Source organism: Xiphophorus couchianus, chromosome 10, assembly GCF_001444195.1.
Source record: "Xiphophorus couchianus chromosome 10, X_couchianus-1.0, whole genome shotgun sequence".
Classification (NCBI taxonomy): Eukaryota; Metazoa; Chordata; class Actinopteri; order Cyprinodontiformes; family Poeciliidae; genus Xiphophorus; species Xiphophorus couchianus.
In genome coordinates, this window is record NC_040237.1 from 6,762,139 (window position 1) to 6,785,108 (window position 22,970).

Genomic DNA, 22,970 nt, shown 5'->3' on the forward strand with positions numbered 1-22,970 from the left:
GAATAAAAAAGGAAAAGAAAAAAAAAAACTGGGAGCAGAAAGCAGGCGGCAGAGGAGGAGGAAGAGGAGGGGGAAAAGAGGGAGGAGGGATTGTGCTTGTGCGGATCCTATGAAGTGATTGCAGCCTGTGAGCCCAGAGAGCTCGGCTCAGCATGTTCAAGCTAGCATTTCTGATTTACTGATTCTTTTTTTTATTTATTTATTTTTTATTTTGTATCTTCGGTGAGATTTTTTGTCCCCTCTCCCTCTGAAACCAACCAAACCAAGAGGATGCACAGTGATTGTTTGCCGCGCAGCTGACAACAAGGGAAGCAGCACAGAGACTTTCCAGCTAGCGTCCTCCCCTGACCGCGTTTTTTTTTCTTCTTATTCTTCGGGAGATTATAAAGGACAAAAGCTTTTCCTTCTTTTCTCCTGAAGCCGATCACCAGCACCATCTTCCTGGTGTGTGTCCGCGCGTGTGTTGTCCGTGTGTGTGTGTGTGTGTGTGTGTGCGTGGACAGAGACGCAGCGGAGGGGTGAACGGTGCTTCTTTTTTTCTCCCATCCATGAAAGGCACGGACTAAAAGATGATGCAGCCGGGGGGCTTAGTGTGAACTCACAGTGCAGAAGCCCCTTCCCTTCACTGACGAGGCCAGAGCGAGAAGAGTGACTCTGCGAGAGGAGGGAGGCGGGGAGGGGAGGGGGGTGTTAAGGCATTGCAGGAGAAGGAGGAGGGGATACCCTTCTTGGATTTTTTTTTTTTTTTTCATAGAGGGTCTTCCGTTTTGATTTTTCTGCTTAAAAACATTTTTTACCTCCAACTTTTCTTCCACCGACTTCTGTTTTTGTTGCGATGCTCGGGCTCTGAGCCTTTAAGAATGTGGAGGCAACATTTTCCAGGCAAGCAGCATGTTTCCTGTTTTCTTTTCTGGATGTCTAATAAAGTCTGGCATGTCGGGGGAGATGGGAGGGGAAGTGGGTGGTGGGGTGTGTGAGTGTCATGAATAAGAGGAGGTCTGGGGTGTGTTTGTGTGTGTGTGGGTTGCTGTGGTCAGTAACGTGGCCGTCTGCACCTGGCTTGTTTTGGTTTTCGACCTGCGGCACTTCGGGGTCTCAGTGGAAGAATGAAAAACAAGGAGGGTAGCGGGGGCACCAGCTCGTTGTGCCATGTGGGTACCGGTTCGTCAGTGCCCCACAGAGGGCACCGCTTTAAACATGCGTGCGCTCATTTTCTTGGCAGGGGGACGTAATGGTGTGGCGAGCCGCCAGCTGGGGACAGGGGTGGGGCACTGGCAGTGCCAGGACAAGTGGCCTTTGTGCGCTACTTTTGGGAAAGTGAAAGAAGTGAAGGGCATAGAGGGGGCTGTCAACAAAGGGTGCTTACACCCTCCCTTCTTCATCCCCTTCTTTTTTAGCCACGGTGTAAATTCACTACACACTCTGGCGGAGTGCCATTGGAAATGGAAGGAAGCTCCATAGAGGAAAACAAAGTGCTGTTTGACTTAATGGCACATCTGTGCATTATACCACAGTCAAGCTGCTGGCTCATTGCCAAGGTTCTAAACTGGTTTCTATCCATTAATTACTGAGTCCATACAAGTGCATTCCCACTGTACCAGTGTGTTCCTGGTAGGCATCACTTTGCATTTGCAGCTTGTCCTTAATGCACGTTGCAAACTGTGGAACATTGGTGTTTAAAGCTGTCTGCTTGACTTTTCTGTAAAATCAGTCAATCTCATTTCAGATATAGCTTGCCACCTATACAGTAACTTGTACTGTAATGTCATTAGTTTTTTTTCCCCACTTCTCCAAAAGTACAATTTAGTCCAAATGAAATCCCCTGCCCCCCCAAAAACAAACTTCCATTGCACATGCTTTTGGTGACATCACATAAGGCAGAAGTCTAAAAATGAACAATCTGACATTAATCTCATTTAGTCTGCTTAAAATAATTGCTCTATGTTAGAAACTAAAACTGAGGCCCAACATAGCGCATGAATACATGACATCTTTATCTTTGTCAAAAAAATTAATTTCCACATGTGAATTTTCTTTCAACTCCTGTGAATTGTTTTGTAACATAATAATATTTCTGTTACAAATATCAATATACATTTGTATTTTAAAAACAAGTAGAAATGAACTAGTGTTTCTGAACTTGAGATTTACAAGCATTAACCCATTTCACACAAGAAGTCGTGTTCAGAGGCTGTCCTTCTGCTCATTCTTTGTTGGAAGATGTGCCTGTTAGAAATCCTTCTAAAGATGCATTTCAAAATCCTTACCATCTAATTTGAGCAGTAAATGTGTTACAAGGTATGCAAGTATTTGCAAATTGAAGAGCTAGACATGATGCAGTGACTGAATAAAAAAGGTGAATATACTTCTGAATAAACATAATAAACAGGATATGTTTTTTAAAGTAACTGAGGTGGAGAAAATAAAATGCCAGTGGTAAGTTCAGTTTTTATTTTGCTCCAAAATGACTCAAAGTCATGTAATACAGATTTTGTTTGATGAACATAAATTCAAGGAAACCATGAACAGCTTGGAATAAACCATTAAAAGCCCACAGTGGGTAAATATTCCCAGTTGTTAAATCAAACGCACCCTTTCACTGGAGAATATGCGCATCTCTGAACTGCCAACTGTGTGGCTTTTTTACTGTGAATGCCACGCGGTGGCTGTGTTAAACAAAAGTAGGCAAACTTGGAAGCTGACATCAACTAATTTTACTGTCGAGAAACCTTACAGACAACCTGTTTACATGTGTGCAGTGTTTCCATGACAACCAGTGATTTGTAGACATCTCTACAGAGGGGACGTATTTTGTCATTTGCTCTAACGAGGGTGGACGGGGTTCTATTTGCTTACATGTTTTTGAACAAGTTCCTCATTCAGAAGTGTTCATTGCATCCAAGTCTATTTTGAAACCTGTTAAAACTTGCTTGCTTGCTGCAGAGTTCACTAAAGGCAGCTGATTAGCCTGACGTGTGTGCCTCTTGTGATGTCATTGACCCAAATACAGTACACACAAAGCAGAATGACCTGTTTCCTTTCTTTGACACCCTTCCTATAAAAAGTTGCACTTTGTAAAATGCATCATTGATAATCCATCATTGTTACCCAGCTGGGATTTTATTGTCTATGTACATTTGTTAGTGGAAGAGAATACACCACAAAATGAATCTCATATTTGTTTCCTCAAAAGTTTTGGTTGCAACTTAGTTGTGTATTTATGAGATGTTATGAGATCTATCAGGTTTAAAAGGTAAACATTGTTATTATTATTTTACTTGTGGACCTCAAATTTTAGCAAAATTGTTTAACTTTCAAGCAAACTGCTTGAAAAATGTACTTGTGTCACCTGTTATTTTGCCTATGACCCAGAATTGTAGGGCACAAAACAAGACAGCTGTAATTCAGTTGTCTGTGTCACAATTTAATGAGAATAAAAAGTTATTTCAGCTGAGTTTGACTTTGGGCTGTAATTTATTTTAGATTTTATACCGCTGCAGCTTTAATCAAGAGGTAAACATGTTTGCTTAGGGGAAGTTTTACAAGCGAGGAGGGTGGCAGGTTTTGATTTGGCCAGTAACCCAGGGTGGTATTAAAACGGGATGACAAACAAGCACCATAAAGAACATAATTTGCTAGTTGTGCCGAGAACACGTTTGCTATTGCTTTTATTTCAGTCAATAGGGACATGACGGTTCCTTAGAAGTGGGAGATCAGGGTATGCTTTCTGTTGATTAGTCAACGCTTATGTGGGGTGAGTTGAAGTCATTCTGTGGCGTCTTCTTTTCCTTTTTCCTTAACCTTTAAGGGAAATATGAAAAATAGATCTTCCCAAATTGGAACAGTTTCTCTAGATCTTTGTATCATGGTAGCAGCCATGAAGAGGGAAAATAAGAGTGGCTATGTTGAGCAGCAGAAGTAAGAGCTGACCCAGGGCACCATCCATGCAAGGCGATGTTCACATCCCCGCCCCATAAACACAGCCTCTTGTTGTTTGACTCACTGCCTGATGGCGACCATGTTTCGGGGGTTAAACTGCCGGCCACTAGCAAACTGCCGCTAGTACCGACACTAGCAAACAGCAGCGTGGGGTTGCTTGGTAACAGCAGATGATAATGATGATGATAATGAGAGTGTGGTGGAGTGGAGTGGCTTGTCTGGTCCCCCATTTCTACCTTTCTCTTGCTCTGCTCTTCTCTTCTGTCCCGTCTTTTTCCCCATTTTCTTTTCTTCACGTATGACCACATCACATTTCCCATTAGCCACCCCTCACCGTCTTTGCTGGTCCCTCTCCCCCCCATCCGAGGCAACTTAACACCAGCAGTGGAGGCCAGCGGTAGGAAGAGACTCCCCGTTCCCTGCCACCACCTAATGGAAACTCTGGTCTCATCTCCCAGCGCTGCTCCGCTGTATCCCACTGCCAGACTCTCTTGCTAAGTGTTGCTGGCTGAAAATCCGAGGCCTCCAGCCACCAGCCTCCATTCCTCTACTGGGGTGATTAGAATCAAAAACCTTAAGATGTGAGGCTGTGTAGATCTTAAAAATCCTTGTATTCTAAATTAAAAGGTGTTTTGCTTTCTTCATTTTTGGAGCAACCCTAGTTTTCCGAAATAAATATGATCCTGACCTAATTCTTATCTTCGTTAGGTTCTTTAGTTAATTAGGAAAGGGGTTTTATTTTAAGACCACCTGGGACAACATTCATTGTTGCCAGGATTTGAAAGAACATTAGATATAATTTTTTTAATATGGGCTGCTTTTACCATGTTAAGGCTAGTAATCAGCCAACTACAAGTTTTATGGTAAATGAAATAGTTGGAGTTTCATTGTGGTGTGCATAAAGTTTGAAGTTCTTTTATTAGAAAGGCACGAAATCAGTTTTTAGGCTGATTTCTGATGTCTCTCAATAAAGATTTTGGTCATTTCTGATTTTCTCTTCCCAACTAATTAAAGATTTAAGAATACTTCAGCTAACAGTTAACATACTATTGTTGTGTATCCTTCCCAAGCATTCAATTATTAATAGCAGGCATAATCTCTGTGAAACAAAAACAAAATTATTTCCAAGCTGACTTTCTAAACTCTCTAACGATTGCTGCAGTTAGCATCGTTAAGGATTTCCTCAGGTCTTGCTGTCTCGTTTCTTATGTTTGCAAAAAAACATGCACAGCAAATCGCTGTCTGCGACAGTTTGCAAACCAGAGTGCCATTCATCACTATCTCTGTTTTAAAACTACAGTTGGGTAGGCTCATAGATCGTGTCTGTGAAGCAGCTGACTGCAGGAGTGAGTCAGTAGATATCAGCTTTCTGTTTTTTCTCTCTCTAGAAAAAAACATAACTCCAAAGAGTGAATATTCTGCTCAGTAAGAACTTAAAAGCTGCTTATGAATCTACTAATTTGTTGTATGTTTTTGCTTAAGACATTGTGTAAACTGAAACAGCAAAATAAGTAACATATAACGTTACGGTGGCTATAAAGATTATATTGTTGTAGCACAAATAAATTTGAGTAAACAGTGCGATCATTTTACTTCAGCCTGAGAATCTCATAACGTAAAATATGTTTTTTTTTGTGTCTTTATTTTTGTAATTAAACAAGCAAACATCTCTTCAATCCCTGGTTTTTGTTGATTTGTTTTTGACTTGTTGTAGTACTTAGAGGTAATTAATTTTGAAGAGAGGGAAAATCATTTTCAGGACTAATCACCAGTGAGAAAAATCATTAACCGCAGCTCTGGATCTGACAGACTATATCATTACACAGACCCAGCAGGGGTTGTGTATTTGTGTCGAAGTGTGCTGCACGTTTCTTTTGGCAGGTAAATGCACAGCAGCATCTGCCTCCCTTAGTGAAAATTAACTCATACGCAGCGGAATCATTAGAAACAAAAAAAATCCACACGCACGTTTAGCAGCCTGGCAACAGTTTAGCAACAAGCAGAGGAAGCGAGAAGACAGAGGAATGAAAGGAAGCGAGGGGAATTAATTAACGGAGGAGGGATATTAAGAGCACTCTCTCATGCCCCCTAACACTCCACCGTGCTCCAGCCCTCAGTGATTAGCACATTTGTTGACATTTGTTGCACCATGTCTAAGTGCATCTCCCTCTCTCATCTCTGCACGATTCACAGCTCGGTTTATATCTTTGGTTGGTTACCATGAGGGGGCAAGCGGCAACACCGGTGCCTGTGGAAAAACAACAACTAAAAAACAAAACATGGCTGGCCTGCTGGAAACTACTCTTTAATTCCTGGATGTTGCTCTGTAACATCGCCACACCGCTGCTAAAGCAGAGAGCTAACAGAGTAGAAGTTAACCAGCCTAGGAGTTACATTTCAGTCTGTATTAAATATGAGCAAATCCGGTGGTGACAGTAAATCTGGTGATTGCCTAAAGGGTAGAAAATGGAGGATTCTACCTGGATAATTGGTTTTTCCTGAACAGCTCCACCTATGTGAAGCTTTGACAGAATGTGATGCATTTCTCTTGATTTAACCATCAAGGAGGTTAATTATCTTTAAAAATACACTACGGATAAAAGTAATGTGCAGTTATGTGTGATAGAAAGTAAATGCTTCAGTTGAGATTTAATGGTTGACACACTGACATCGGCATTAGAGCGTTACAGTTTTTATTCTTTTTTTTGATCATGTTAAAGAGTCCTTGTATAATAAGTCAGTGCCTTGCAAATGTATTCATGTCATATTTTGTCATCTGACTAATAAAATCTTAAATATATTTGGATGGGATTTTATGCGATAGACAAAAACAAAGTTATGCATAATCCGTCAGTATGAAGTAAACAGAAGATGATACCTGGTCTTCAAAGGTTTTTCTTTTTCTTTTTTGAAGTAAAGTAATCTTGTGTATATGAACCATTTTGATGTAATATTTTGAATAATCTTTTTAAAATTGTTTTTCAAGCCCTACCATGTCTTTTGCAGCAAACTTTTCCAGGATTACCCTGGACCAGCTTCCATATTCCTGCTAAAGAGCATGATGCTTCCACCACTTCATGTCACAGTTTAGTGACATGAAGTGGTAAAGGATTTGTGAGAATATGCTTTACTAATAGTTGTCTGTCGACAGATTCTCCCACCTGAGGGTTTATGCAGCTCTTCCAGAAATTAATGATTGACCGATATGTCAGTTTAGGTGGACCGCCATGTCTTGGTTGGCTTGCAGATTGGCTTGTGATGTTCTATGATTGAACTCTAGTTTAAACTTACCTACAAAATGATCCCTGACCTACCTGCTGTGTTCTTTGGTCTCCATGGTGAATCTTGTTCCCTTATGTTTTCCAAGATATTTCTGAGGCCTTCACAGAACAGCTGGATTTTTACTGAGACTAAATTACACACGTTTTCTAACACATTACGTGTTTTATTGCAATTTCTGAATGCCTTTGGTTGCACAGGAGTTTATATAATGTCATCCTATGGGGTTTCATGGAAATACACTTTTCAGGTTTTTCTTCGTAAGCATTTATGAAAAATTAAATGGTTACGAATATGATAAAGCCTAATTGATACGAATACTTTGGGGACTGTACATAACTGACACAACGCTGCATCTACTGTTACATTAATCCCTCTCAAATACATAGAACATGTGGGATATTTTTTCAGTTCTTTCTCCTAAAACCCCAAACCTCATTTAATTGTTCAACTTTTACATTTATTTTCCCGCTTTGAGAATTTCTGAATATTTTGTGTAATTTTCATATTTATTCTAATCCAGTCCAGATGACTCGCCACTAGATATTTTTGACCTGAATATAATTAATAACACAGCCATCACTCTAAATCTATTTCCCCACTTTAATAAGAAGGTGCTTAAAATTCCCACGAGTAACAACATCTAAACGAACGAAATTCTATCCTACATAATTACAGACTATTTCCAACGCACAAACCGCAGGCATGCTGTCAAGCTGCACGGTGCAGAGGGAAAGGTGCTGATAAGGGTGTCATGAATGGATCACTTATCAGAAGCGCGTGCGGCGGCATTGTGAGGCTGACAGACCCAGTGATTCTGGTTGAGGCTGGTTTGATATACATGCTGTCAGTTTACCACGAGGGGAGTGTTGCCTGTCACCTCCGTGCTTCCCCAGACTGAATACATCATCTCCTTTCCATCAAAATCAGCAGAGTGAAAATCAGCCTGTCACAGGGAGGACACACACACAACCGCACAGCGCCGCCGTGTGCTTCTGGAATGGAGAAGGAGGAGAAAATGATAGGAAAAGAGGAGGAGGAGTGACAGTCGAGGTGAGGGAATGACGGAAAGGGGAAGGTTGGAGATCACTGAAAGACAGCTGAGGAATGATAGCCAAGGTCGGTAGGAAATTTATGTGAGAAGAGAGATAAATGACTCGAATACACAGCGGGCAAACAAATACACGGAGCCAGACTTCAGCAGAGCAGAAGAGCTGTCAGAAGATGCTATCGCACAAGGATCCCCAGGAATAAAGCGCGATACAGCAGACGATGCTGTGAGATGTAGCCGAGGAAAGAAGTCTGTAGCGGGGAGATTTAAAGAGTAAGAGACTGAAAGGTTAGCTAGAGACACAGAGAAACTCAGTGGATGATTCACAGAGTTCAGCCAATCTAACTTGTGCCTGAGGGTTTGATGGGGCCTGCCAACAGCTTTTCTCCCCTCCTGCTTCATCCACTGCTTCTCTCACCTACACACCCACTCCTGTCTAAAACTGTTACATACAAGCACCGCTTCGATTATAGCACTTGTGGCTTATTTCTGAAAGGCAGAGCTCCGCAGTTGATGCTATTTTTTTCTTCTTTCTTTTTTAAATGTTCATTTTACATGAAATCGGTGTGATGTGAATGGGTTCGTCGAGCTGGTTTAAGTTAACAGCTCACGTTCCACCTTAGCTCACTGCTCTGATTTTTACACAAAAAAAAAATTCCAATGGCGATCAGAGCAAAGATAAGGTTGTTTTTGAGGAGATGCAAACTAAAACTTTCACCTCACTGTCTCCTGCTGAAGGATCTAAGAAATGTCTTGCACAAACTCTTCAGTAATCAGTGATTTCTGCTGAAAATCCTGGGGGAAATCCCCCCAAACAAACTCAGAGAGGGCTGTTGGAAAGTGTTGCAAAGAGTTTCAGATGCCAAAACAGTGTTTGGTGGCTTAAATTCATTTTATTTACATAGAGGCAATTCACTGCAAATGTCAAGTCACACAGTCTGAAAAAATAAGCAAGTGTTTGGGAAAGCATGGGACATGTAAATAATTTGCCGTCCATCCATCTGCATTAGTTAGTAAATTATCCATCCATTTATATAAAAATAAGGAGTATAATATAAATATATTTTATTGTCCCTTAGTCGGAAAATAAAGATGTACTAGCACCAAAAAACCAAATAAGAGACTCTACTGTAAAGGAAATCTATAAAAGGGTAATCGATGTTGTTTTATTATAATCACTAAATATTTTTGCTGGTTGTCCTATAAAATAAATATGTTCTGTTTGACCTGGTTAATCGGTGAATATTTTTAGATTTAAAGGCTTAGTTAATTTGTCTGATCCAGGTTAGTAATTGCAGATGTAATGGACTCTGTATTTGCAGTCCGCTTTCTGCCATCTGCCTCTATTAATGTTAAATGAGCTGTCACAAATCAGCGGTAACAGTCAGTATGCCATCACCTGTCTGCAGTGGGGGACCTGGAAGGGTTACATAGGAGGAGGCATTACTTGCGGGGATCAGGCTGTCTGTACTGTATATCAGGGCACACAGCATCTCGGCACAACAAACACGTCGAGGATAACGGAGGTTTCTGCCTCCGACCTCCACTCTTGTCTTGCACGCAAGTGGTGTTAAAAATAAAGCGTGCTAAAGCGGACGGCAAAAGCCTGTCAAGCGATCACCATGACAACAGACAGGCAACGGGAGGCGAACCCTCACGCTATGATATCCACTCGGCCTGCCGTAAGAGGCTGCACTGCTGGACTGCTCGCTTTTCTGTGCGCCGCTCCTGTCGTTTACGTCCTCAGTTTTTCCCTTTCATCTCCCTCTCCTCTAATATGACCCCCGGGAGCTTTTAAGGCTAACAGGCAGTGCTTGGTCTGTTTTAAGCATACTACTTTTCCCTTACTACTTACATCTGTTTATTTTTATGCTTGCAAAAGCTACACAGCCCTATTAATCTTAAACCTCCTAATCTCACTGTTATCTACCCTAATCAGCCTTCGCTGACGTAATCCCAACGCACGCTGACCCAATGAGACTTACTTGCATTAAGTCTTTTATGTGATTCACCTGTATCTCAAGTTGTACAGTTAATACATATATTACTCTTTTCTTTTAAATGAGTGACATTATTAACTAAAGGTCCATGTAACATTTATTATTACATTTTGAACTGAACCCATTAAATTCCAGTTTCAGTGATGAAAGCCTTTTTCTTCCACTCCCATAATATTGCTCTCAAATGTGTGTGCATCCTGAACAAAATGCCAGGCTTGGTGGCATAAAAACTAGATAATAAGAAAAATCTGTGTACTTTTTCCACATTTATTTAAATCCATATTCTGTACTATACATTTCATCTGGAAAAATACATTTTTAGTAAAAAATAAAGATGCAATAATCTGCTTGCAAAAGTGTGCACACCCTTAAGCTCATACTTTCATAAAGCTCCCTTTACTTCAACTTGAGAACTTATTCTTCTTCAGGAGGAGTTTGCCTTCATCCCACATCCTGTATTTGCCCATTCTGCCTGAATGTGTCAAACTGTGAGGACATCCTGTCTTATCTATCTCTACAGCTCTTAAATAGATATTCTGTTACCTCTAGATCTGGACTTGGCAAGGTCATTTCAAAATATTAATGTTTTTCAAGTGACCATTGCATTTATTTACTTGAGTATATGCTTAAACTCATTGCAACATTGAGAGAAAACTTATTTTTATCTTCATCTTTCCAACAGATACCCGAATGGCTTGTGGGTTAAAACTGACAGATATTTGAAAGTGTTAATAATTTAATGACAAAAAGCTCTGCTACATTTGAACTAAAGTAACCCCAGATTTTGATGTCACCACTACCATGTTTCTCAGTGTGCACGGCGTGCTTTGAGTGATGCTCAGTGTTGTTTTGGGCCAAATACATTTTTTGGATTAAGCATCAGTTTAAGTCCAGTTTTTGCAGTCTGCAACTCATTCTTCTGCATGCCTTTATGAATGTTTTAGACACGTCTGAATGTTTTCTTTGCAAACAAAAAAAAAAAAAAAGTTTCTGTTTCAAGTTTTTGCTAGAATTCAAAGTTTCTAATGACCTCTTGGCAGCCTCGGGGACCAATTTCTGTTTTATTTGATTTTTTTAGCAGTTTTGGAGAATCACCTGCTTTCTTGATTTAGTTTGAAAGGCATATGAAAGACTGACTAATAAACACTTCCAATTCAGCCAAAATGCACAGCTTGGGCATGTTTATGCAATTTGCATCAGCCTAGCCAAATGTATTCTAAAATTAAAAAAACAAAGTGCCGTGACCCAAGAGGGTGAAAAAAAACCCAAATGATGAGCCGAGATACCGTGAAAGACATTTGACTTTTAGATCTTTATTTGATTAATTTAAGTGTGTTACGTCATCTTAGATTGACCCATTGATGCTAACCATTAGTGATTAACATGACCTCTATGGAGTAAAAAGCTGTTAATCTGTAAGGAACACACTCTTTCCATCTCGGGTCCATCTGTACATGAAGCAACATGAATATTTATTCTCTGCACTTGTTAACATTGCATGAAGCTGGGCTGATAATTGTCTGTCTTCTCGGCGCTACACGCCGTCTTCTGCGGGGATGTGTGAGAAGGTCGAGCCACCGGGGAACTCGGCTCCTCTCCACTCTCTTCAGTCTAAGTGAGAAAATGGTGAAGCGACCCGTTCGGCGACAGAACCATAAATGCGACACATGCTTTGTCAACTGCGCCGCTGTGCAGATGTGAATCGGCTATGGGGTTTGTTCCAGGCTTGTAACGTTTTCTCGAGCATTCTCCATTTCAGTGATACATTGCTCTTTTGAGCCACGAAGTGAATGAAACTCTTCTGTGAAGGTGCCGATTGCAGGTTTTTTCTCGCCCCATTGAGGCAAATCTAGGATCCTTGCCTTAAAAAGTGAGGAAATGCTTATCCATTCAGCTTGTAGTTGTCAAAGCACCACCGTGGGGAATATATTTTCTTTTTTGCTGTGTGAATATACTTTTAGCTGCTTGCGCTCATGTTTAGGTGTACAGTTTGAGAGTGTAATGCAGGTGTTTCAGAGCTGTGATTCTGAGAGTGTTCCTGTAAATCTAATCCAGTCTAGCGTAGGTCCATTGATTTATTGAGCAGGCCTTGTTAGTACGGAGCAGCCGTGCTTCCCGCTACATTCTAATCACCTCCTTTACTCACACCCAGTCTTAGGAAAAGAATGATGCAATGAAACCAGCTATGTTTTAATTTGATGCCTGTTTGATTTGATAGTTCTTTGATGTCAAAAATTATAGTGTTTGTTGTCAATTTTCCATTTTCAGTTTTAGTAAACTTTGATGCTTTCACCCAGAACTTAAGAAGGCATGTAAACGAGTTTAGAGGGCTGCTGAACCACTTGTCTTGATTCTTGAAGATTGTTTCCCCTCCCATCCAAAATGTGATACCTATTTTCACCAAACCCAATTTCTTTTTTTTTCCTTTTTGAGAAGTGCCAAATAAGAAGATATCAGAACAGCATTTTTCTTCTAGCCTTCCTGCAGTGAGCAGTCATTGATAGCTTGCATTAGGACTAGAGGTGATAAGGGCACATAAGACACAGCAGTGACTGTACACAGAGTTTTATCATAAACAAAATAGTTGCGCTGTTTTCTCTTTAAACTGGCTTTCGCAGCCTGTATTAGCAATTACCACAATACTCATCATTAAAAAGACTAGCATTAGAAAAACAGTCTGCACTGTAGAGATTTTAGTGCAAACTCAGCGTGTTCCACTGGAGACAGGTCGAAATCTGAAAACAATAAACAGCTTTGCTGTACTCTTTTTAACATTCTTGTTGTCTGATGAGAGTATTGCCTCAATATGTAGTACGCGTGTGGCCTAAACTTCCTCAAGAAGTACGATCTGCTCTTCTTGTAGACGGCTTTTCTGTCGTCATATTGTTGCCTTTAATGTTCACTCAGACATTCAATAAGAGAAACAGATAAGCATTGTCTCTGTGTGGTCAGCTATTAGTAGGTTAGTTTTCATTTTGTAATGTTTAAGCATGTACAATTTTTGATCAGTTGCTGTTTCTGTTGTCTTTTTCATTATGTGATGTGTTTGCAGCATTAGTTAGCGTTTATACCTGTGGCTGATGAACTCGAATATTATGTTTTAACAAAACTATATTTCCCACGATACAGGGTAGAAAACATACCTCTTAACAGATTTATTGAGATTCAACATTCATTGTGAACCCTCCAACACGTTCTACTCCCCAAATTGGCTTTTGTTTAGGCAATTCAATTCTTGTTCTTGTTAGCCTATCCATTGGTTCTGTACAGAATGTGTAGTCCTTGGGTTTATGGACTAGGTGATTAATGCTCCATTGCATTTTGCCAGGCAGAATTGCTGTCACTCCAAGTGAATATATGTAAGAAATCAGCTTTGTAAATTAACCTTTTATTCCTGTGTTATCATTTCTCCCAAAAAATTGGGAATATCCCAAGTTTTAATTTGAGTATTTTACTTAGTCAAGGGAGGGAAAAGATCCCAACCCCTTTTTGGCAACAGGCCAGATCTTTTTAGGTTGTTCTTCTTCTGGGCTCTCTCTTAAGCTCTCTTCTCTTCAGCTCTGCCTCACAATTTCTAAAGGCTGTGCTGTTTTGAATCAGTGTCCTGCTGAATGACCCAATGATTACCCAAGTTTCAGTTCTCTGGGAGAGCTTGGTGAAATGAAAACGAAAAGAACGGTTCATGGTACCATGCACTCTCGAAAGCTTCCACCCACATTTAAGCCACAGTTGCAGTGATTCTGCAACAGTGTTGTACATGTGCAGTAGACCTGGCACCTTCCAGCTTTCCTCCAGCGATTAATTTTTCTACATGTCTGAAAAATCTGATCAAACTGAATGCTAGTGTCAAAGTTTCAAATAAGTCAATGCCAGACTAACAATAAGGCAAATTCTCAAAAGTGTAACATTGGTTTAAGGAACAAAAAAAGGGTCGGAATGTCTTTTGAGAAATCTTCAAAACCCTAAAGAACTATTTATTCAAGAGCATCTTAATTAGTAATGACTTCTTGAAAGCAAAGAAAAAACATTAGCTGAGACTTTTCCACAGATGATTCTCTGTAGCCCTGTACGCTAATTTTTCCCTCTCTTCTCATGTGTCTCGTTCAGGTATTCGGCCCCAAATCATGAACGGGCCTATGCATCCGCGCCCGCTGGTGGCACTGCTGGATGGGCGCGACTGCACCGTGGAGATGCCCATCCTGAAAGACTTAGCAACCGTTGCCTTCTGCGATGCCCAGTCAACACAGGAGATCCACGAGAAGGTAGGACACACACTCTTTGACACACACAACGGTATGCATCATAGCAACTGAAAGCTGATAGGGAGATTGCTCGTGTCCACCTCTATCACCGAGCTGATGTGTGAATCGTGTTATATTGGCCTCATGTACACTCGGCAGTTAAAAAATAGTGGCTTCATTATGATTTAATGTCACTTTGGGGCATTGGGTGTGATGCCTATATCAGTGCCATTGTTCTAATAGAGAGTCTTGTACGGCGGGGATGCAGTGTAATTACATTGGCTTGTCGAGGTTCTTTATTGTCTTTTATGCAGCGCTCCGGCTGCAAAACAATCTACGTCTGCAGAGATGGGTATCACCCAGGAGCGATCTCTCCATCTGATGATGGAGAGCGAGCCGCTACATCTTTTCGTCTCGCTGTCTTTATGAAAATAGGACATATTAAAAAAGAAGCATTTGCATAAAGATCAATTCAATCAAAGACCTCGGGCAGAGAAGAGGCGAGGGGGAGTGCGGGATACCTTTTTGTTTGTTTTAACACTACCTTATCAGGAAAAACATGATTGTAATGTTCACCTCAGCAGCATATTCAGCAGTTCGCAGTAATAACCTGCAGTCTGGATACCCAGAGGGGCGTGATAGATTGAAAATGTCCAATATCTTTCCTGCGCTGCATGTATGCAGAGATGTAGTGTTGATAACTGTGGAATTTCTGCATAATGTAGACGAGCGTGTCTGCGCGCCTACATTGGACTTGCAAGTTGTGTAAAATTAAAAGACCAACGGATCTCCTGCCAGATCCATAACTTTTTTAGGCGAGACGTGAATGATGACACTCGAGCAATGACAGAGCAAGAAAAACGTTACAAACCCACTTCAATGAAATTCAGCACCTGTGCTCATCCGCCAAGGTCAATGATCCTTTGTCTTTGTTTCAGTCGTTAGAGCCTAATATACCGCTTGTAAAGCTTGGATCGCAGCCCACATGGCAAACTGTCAAGAATGGCTTATCACACAGTTCAGCTTGACTCAGCCACTGAAAGTGTTAAGCTTAGCGATGTAGTGAAGCCCAGTAAATAATATAATATAATATAATATAATATAATATAATATAATATAATATAATTTTGTCAGTAATCAAGGTCTGCAGCTGGTAGTTTCTCTTTGCCAGCATTGAACGTATTTCTCCAATGGTGCTCACTTGATTCATCAGCATGATAAGAAGGTTGACAGAACTCTGTGAAGATCTGAGAAGGACATTTGTAGATTTCCAAAGTCTTTATAAGCCTTCTTCATACAGCAATTAGGCTAGGATGTTCAGAAACAAATAAGGGACCAACAAGATTCAGGCCTGCCATGAGCTGAAAACTGATGGAACCAAGTAGGTACGTCTGCAGGCGAAGTTGGCGTTTCCAAAGAAAGGCATTTCTCAAGGGTCAAACCTGATTAAACAAACAAAATAAGGTGCAAAACAATTGGACGTGCAAGTCAGCGTAGGTGTTTCTTGAGTCATTCTTGAGTTGAGGCTTTTAAACCTAAGAACACAAATAATTATCAAGCAAAGTGGTGGCAGTGTCATCATATGGGACTGTTTTGATGTCAGTGGAATAGGGACATTGCACAAAGTGGATTTGGACTACTTCCAAATTCTCTCATTTCTAACTCACATCACCTAGATGGTTGAAACTCACAGATGGGGGCTTGCAACAGGACAGTCACCCCAAAAGCACAACAGCAGTTTCTGCAGTTGGATAAGGTAGGCCAACATTGAGCTTCTAGAAACGCAATGGACTATGACAAAGACTGGGTGTTTATCAAACAGCCAACTTAATCACTGAAGAGTTGAAAAATATTCATACAAAATTATGCCAGAAGCTGGTTGATGGATTCAAACAGTGGGTGGTTGCCTAAGGAACCATTTTCAAATTATTAGTGGGTGTATGCATATGTTTAAGCTTATTAAGTTTTGATTACAATAATACACAGCAAATTAGTTATTCCATTGTGGAAAAGGAACTATTTAAACAAAACCTTAAAAGCTTGAAATTAGTAACATTCTTCCATATGAGTGTTTGTAACTTTCTCCAGTAAATGGGAAAATTTACAAATGCAAATTTTCAGCTGTTCTTTTTGTGTATTTGTGCTGAATTTGCCTTTATTTAAGGTTTCCAGTACACTATTAACATAAGGTAAGATTTTACTCTCCCTTTTTCTCACATACCTGTTTTATCACTAACGTGGATTTTAAAAGTGAGGTCAAAAAGAGGTTTTTATTGCATCCTAAACATGGGGTTATTCTGTCATTTGCCTGCTGCACTTTTATTAATAAGTGATCAATGCTTAGTAGTTTTAAGCAGCAACTATTTTAACAAAACAGCTTTTTCTGCCAGGTGGAAAAAAGTTTGTTCTCAATGTTCCAACCACATTGGATCTACTTTGGACCGTGTGCAGTGTGACTTCATAACCATGAAATCCTTCCACTGTTAACCGCAGAGACACACAAACACACACAAATGGTTTTCTGTTTGATAGGCGTCTAATTAGTGTTTATTTTTCTGAAATTCCCATGCACTGAAGAAACACTCAAATTTCTTTCACTGTTTTGAAAAGTACAGAATTAGATTTCAGTGATCCCAGATTTGAATAGTATGAAAAGTTTCTCTAGATTATTCACTGTCCTGTCGTCTTAATGATCCTTCCTACCTTTATTCTTTCTTCATTATTTCTTTCCATTCTCCCTTCCACTCATCCCTCCATCTTTCCCTCCGTTCTTCCAGCTTCTGTTTATTTATTTGAAGCATATTTAAAGCCTGCCCACTGCCGAAATAACAGCTATAAATTCATGGTGAACTTAATTATGTTGCATTTTAAAATGTCCATAAAAGATTAAGAAAATTGGGTGTGGAAAAGTGTGACATTTTTATATGGGAAATTTGTTGGAACCCTGAATTAAAATAATGATCAAAATATTAATTAAAATAAATGACCACATTCCAACAATCTTCTCCTCAAGCTCAGAAGAAGAAGAAAAAATCTTTCAGTGCAGAGGGATGTTGGCGTGCATTTGTGTGTGTAAGGAGTGTTTTAACCTTGAACTAGTATCTGGAAGGCCTGTCCAGGACACAGTGCTAATAAAAGCAGTATGGAAATTCAGAGCTAATCTACTAATCACAGGAAAGCTAATTCAGTTTGGCTGGAGGTGAATGTAGCGCTGTTATTTAGGCGCTGACAGGGGCCCGGGCAGATTCTGAGGGGGAGCAGTTTAGATCCTCATCAAACCGACTAGCAGGCCGGGTCACCTTGAGAGCCCTCGGGTGTTTCACTGCTACTGATCTCTGTAGGTGGCACAATTCAGATTCATCCACTGCTGATTCTTTGGATCTTCTGAGGGATACCCAAAACTTTCTAGCATGAACTTAAAAATAACTACTTTAACTATGTATGCAAAGGTTTGCATTAATTTAACATCACTTAACAGCACATCCCTATTTCCTTTCCAACAGTAGTCCTTGAATCTTGACAGGATTTATTTTCTGGTTTAAATAATGAACATCTGTTCGTTTCCAGGCTGATTCAGTAACCAGAATTATGTAGCTCTATATCGACAAAAAACAACTTTTTGAACATTAAAAACATTAAAAGAACAGAAATTATTTCCACTGTCCTCTGGGGAGAATAAATAGCTTCTTCCTTTTTGTCCTCTTAAGCACCTTTTAATGGTTATATTTTTACCATGTGCTGCAAAAGCTTGACTATCATTTCTAATGTCGTTTGGATAAAGATATTTTTCTGGGTTCTGCTCCTCACTTTGCCATCTTTGTCATTTGCAGTTCGGGTCTATTTGTGTGACTTTTTGTATTAAGGAGAGGTAATCGTCTAAGGGAACTAGTGCACTACACATCAGCTAAAGATACTTTAAATCTACTTTCATCACCATTTACTGAAAGTAATTTTCTATGTAATCCACTCAGCATAAAGAAATGTGGTTATGTGACTGCAGTCATGATTATCCACCAGCAGTAGATCACTTATAGTTATTTTTGGTTTAATCAATAGTCATTTCAGATGAGTCAGCTGGTCTCAGCACATATCGAAAGTAGGTGTAATTATGTTTATTTGTCATTTTGCTTTTGTGCATGAATGGCTTTATGAAGAGCTGAAATTGATATGCAGATATTCACATAAACTGTGTAAAAAGAGAGATCATATTTTAATCACTGTCTGACAATAGTCAATAGTTTATAAACTGTACAGTTCCTAAGTATTTCATTGAACACCAGGCATTTATTCAAGATTGAATGTCTTTGTCACTTTGAATTTGCAAATTGCTGACTGGCCCTTAAGCCTATTAGGGTCCAAAACTTGCATCACTATGAAAATGTCATTCTTTTATAGTTTCAACAGTATTTTCACAAGATCCTTTTTTCTTACTTTTATTCTGGGTTTAAATTATACATTTTTCACCAAACCACGATCACCTCTTAAACATAGAACTTATCTCCTTTTAAACAGAAATGCATTAAATGTATTTAACTCTGGCTAGAGTGTTCGTTCAAGAGAAGTTGATGCAATATCAAATTGATACTTGATCTTGAGCAGCATGGGTATGTGGTTTTTAAAATATTATCTCCCTAGTGCATCATTTGACTCTGTTGTTGTCAATGTATAGTCATAGTCAGCCTTGACCTCACCATAGAGACGGATAAGCAACCCTCTAGGTCTGAATGGAGTCCTGGTGATCACGCAGCAGTACAGATTCAGCCGAACTCTCTCTGCAACATAATTTTCTTTTTTTTTTTTCGCTGTTTGTACATCATTCTGGCCTTTCTCAACATCCTGGACTGACAGATGCTCTACTCTCTCAAGCCCAGCCAGAGTTCTACTTTATCTATTTGTCCATGCACGCCTCCCTGCCCACGCTCTCACACACACACACGCCCACCCCTGCACACAGACTGAAACACACACTAAGAAGAAGCACAATGCCTCCTCCTCTTCTCTATCCAGTCTCCATGCGCTCTTACCGCACACAGCCTTCTTTCTTACCCAATCCGGCTTTCTACAGTCTGTGCTGTTGGTCAGTTTGACTGGTGTTGACCCAAAGCAGCGTCCCTTGTCAGTGGGAAATTGAATAGAGCAGAGGCCTCCTGGTGTTTCATTGGAAGACAACAAGCTATTCAACTCTGGTGGCTGTAACTACACATATCCAGTGCAGGAACATTTTGATCCTGTTGGGTAAAAAAAAAAAATAAATAAATCTTTTGCCTTAATGAGTATGAATAATCACATGATCTGTGCAAAGTTGCAAAGTCCATTCAACGGAGAAGCAGATTTGTAAGCACACGGCAAGTGATAAAAATTTAAGAAAATAGAAGAGAGAAATATTTTTGTGTCTTTTTGTCTTGGTGTATCTGCAGGTTCTAAATGAGGCAGTGGGAGCCATGATGTACCACACCATCACCTTGACCAGAGAGGACCTGGAGAAGTTCAAAGCCCTACGCATCATCATTCGCATCGGCAGCGGATATGACAACATCGACATAAAGGCAGCTGGAGAACTAGGTAGTGAATTGTTATTTTTGGGTTTTAAATATTCCTCTATTCATGTATACATTTTACACATTCATTGTTGTACTCATATGAACTATCGTGTTCACATTACAACTGATAATGTGTTTTTAATGCTTTTATTTTGGTGCAACAACACAGAATTAGAATAGACTTTGATGTAAGGCACTCGGCCCAAAACAAATGCTACAATGGTTTGCAATAATGACCTTAGTTTTTAGCAACAGAGTCCAATAGTGGAAAACGAGTGGCTGCTTCGGTTGTCATTTTAAAAGTGAGGTTATGGCAAGCTGTTCATGAATATATTCTTCATCCTGACATTGCATTTTTTTACCGTCAACGGCATGTTGAAGAAAGTGTACGTCTGAAGTCTTCAACTTTGCCTCAGTGTAACACTTAAATGCATGTTCCAACAGGACGATGATCCCAAACACACCAAACTGCTTATGCAAAAGATAATGCATGTTTATAGTGAATTAATAAATCCGCCCTGACCTTTGGACCCTAATGAGAATTTGTGGAATTTACTTAAAAGCTGGATCCGTCACATGACCAAACATGAGGGGTTTTAGTAACACAGCTTTACTTTAAAGAAAACCTAAATCAATATAGCAGCAGGTGTTTGATTGGAGGTGTTGCTGTGAAAAGTGCTTTATTCCAAATGGTTTCCATTGATTCCATTACACAGAGTTTTGCCTGCTATCTTCCTCGTTGATCTTTTGTTTACCTGTCAGTGACATGCTTCACTTCAAATGCCAGTGTTTGGATTTATCCAGATAGCTTACCGGTGATTCATCAAATCATTTGCAATGTGCTCAAAAAAAAAATTAAAAGAGGGTGCTGAAGATGGTGATCAAAATAAGATCTATGTCTGAAGGGAATTTTCCATTGAAAAGACTTGCTTCAAGTACCTTTTCTGAGTTTCCTGGTATGCATTTTTAGAATAGGGTTTAAAGCCGAAGTTAATAGTAAGATGAACCACGAAGATGGAACTACGAGCCAGACTTTTCAAAGCCACTGAAAGTAAAAGGAAGAAAAGAGTTTGGTTCATCCTCTGAAACACCACTCAGGCTCCTATCAGCAGGCTCAGTGGCTCAAACAGCTCTTAGAGCTGACAAAGCTGCCATTTCCCTGCCAATACGAGATACTGTGTCTAACTGCCACCCACTCGCCGACAGCGCGCTGCCTTTTGCAACACAGGAGTCAAAAAGCTATCAGGCCTCGAGAAGGCAGCGCAGATAGGACGGCTGTTCTCCGAGAGGAGAAAAAAAGAGGCCATTGATTGAACATTGAACAGGCTCTGGGTATTTTTTGCTGTCCGCAGACCACCGTGCTGTTACTCAGAGATACAGAGTGGGATGAGGGCATTAGTGGAGAGCCAGGGCAGGCAGAAGTGCTTTGAAAGGAGTATAAAAAAAAGATGTGAAGGAAAGACGAGGTAATACCACGAGGTCAGAGGTTTAAATTGCTTGAAGGCAGCTAAATTGAGAACACTCTGCTGGAGTATAACTCAACAGAAAGTCCCTAAAATTTCAAAGTTTTCAGGTCATCCTGTTATTGACAGTAGAATGCTTGTATTTGGCTGTGATAATTCACTTTAATTTAAAAAGGTGCAACATAAATAAAGATTTTGGGGTTTATATAGGCTTCTTTAACATAGTGTTCATGTTTGGTGTGAAGCAAACACATTTTGACATAGACATTTGCATTGTTGCTTCTTGTATCCTATTATCCCAATTCAAGCTGAACATTTTCCAAGCGACAATTAATTTTTTTCTTTTTACGTTGTTAACCATAGTTTGGGTGAACACTGATAACATTTTTTTTATATCACCTATTCAGATTGATTTGAAACTCTTATGGCCTCTTTCTCGTCTTTCAGGGATTGCTGTGTGCAACATTCCCTCTGCAGCCGTGGAGGAGACGGCCGATTCCACCATTTGTCACATCCTGAACCTCTACAGGCGAAACACCTGGCTCTATCAAGCTCTCCGGGAGGGCACGAGGGTCCAGAGCGTGGAACAGATCCGCGAGGTGGCCTCTGGTGCCGCTCGCATCCGTGGCGAAACCCTCGGCCTCATCGGATTTGGTGAATATCCAGTATACTCATTTTTGTACCAGTAACGAATCTCCTCCTTTCCCCTTAAAATGCTTTCTATGTAGAGATGCCATGACGAGTTTCTCTTCTCTTTTGTCAGCTTTCATTCTGCCAGCACATGATTTTGTGAATTCTGATTTCCCTTTAAGAACTACCACATAATAAAATGCCAATCACAATAACCTTTGATTGGTTATTGATTAAGTATATTTGGAATAGAGAAACCATCGCACCTGGCTGTAAAATTCTCAGTGCCAAAATTATTACAGAATTATAATTTTAACATTGCTCTCAGCATCTTTATTAAATTTGCGCAGCTAGCTTTTCTGAAACAGAGGTCTCCCAGTGTATTTCTTAGAGAAATACAAAAGGAGCCTTTCTTTAACTCCAGAAAGGCTACTGAGCCAAAAGAAAAATAAAGCACAACAAAGTCTTCATCTCTCTCACGCTCTTGCATCTTGAAAGAACTGCAGCCTTGTCTCAAAATGTACTATAAAATATGATTTTAAGAAAAGTAACTATTAAGTAGTTGCCCTATTGTGTTGACAAAGTTGATTAAAATGCTACTAGGTTCCACGGCAACACTACATAATTTTTAAATAGTTAATCTGGCAATATTTTGAGAACTTGGTAGAAAAAAGAAACAGACAATATTTGAGCATTAGGTAAGCACCATCAGAGTAATGTGACTGACTAGCCTCTAGCCACGAATGCTAAAGTTACCATTCGCTTTGAAGTTGTGTTTCAGGCTAGACAGCAAATGATCATATGAAATACTTAGTGATCAAAATCCA

General features: G+C 40.0%; 1 protein-coding gene across 6 annotated transcripts in view; it reads left to right on the top strand.

Annotated features, from left to right (window-relative positions):
• The window catches only part of ctbp2l (C-terminal binding protein 2, like), a 112,868-nt gene that overhangs the window by 75,916 nt on the left and 13,982 nt on the right, over window positions 1-22,970 (top strand). For 5 of the 6 annotated variants that reach the window (XM_028029071.1, XM_028029072.1, XM_028029073.1 and 2 more), the window contains 3 exons: window positions 14,377-14,531; window positions 19,928-20,072; window positions 21,961-22,167. In XM_028029071.1, coding sequence (XP_027884872.1) covers window positions 14,377-14,531; window positions 19,928-20,072; window positions 21,961-22,167 — 507 coding nt within the window. Of the gene's footprint in view, window positions 1-712; window positions 883-14,376; window positions 14,532-19,927; window positions 20,073-21,960; window positions 22,168-22,970 lie in introns of those variants that run through there. The other variant, XM_028029074.1, reaches the window with a different exon arrangement.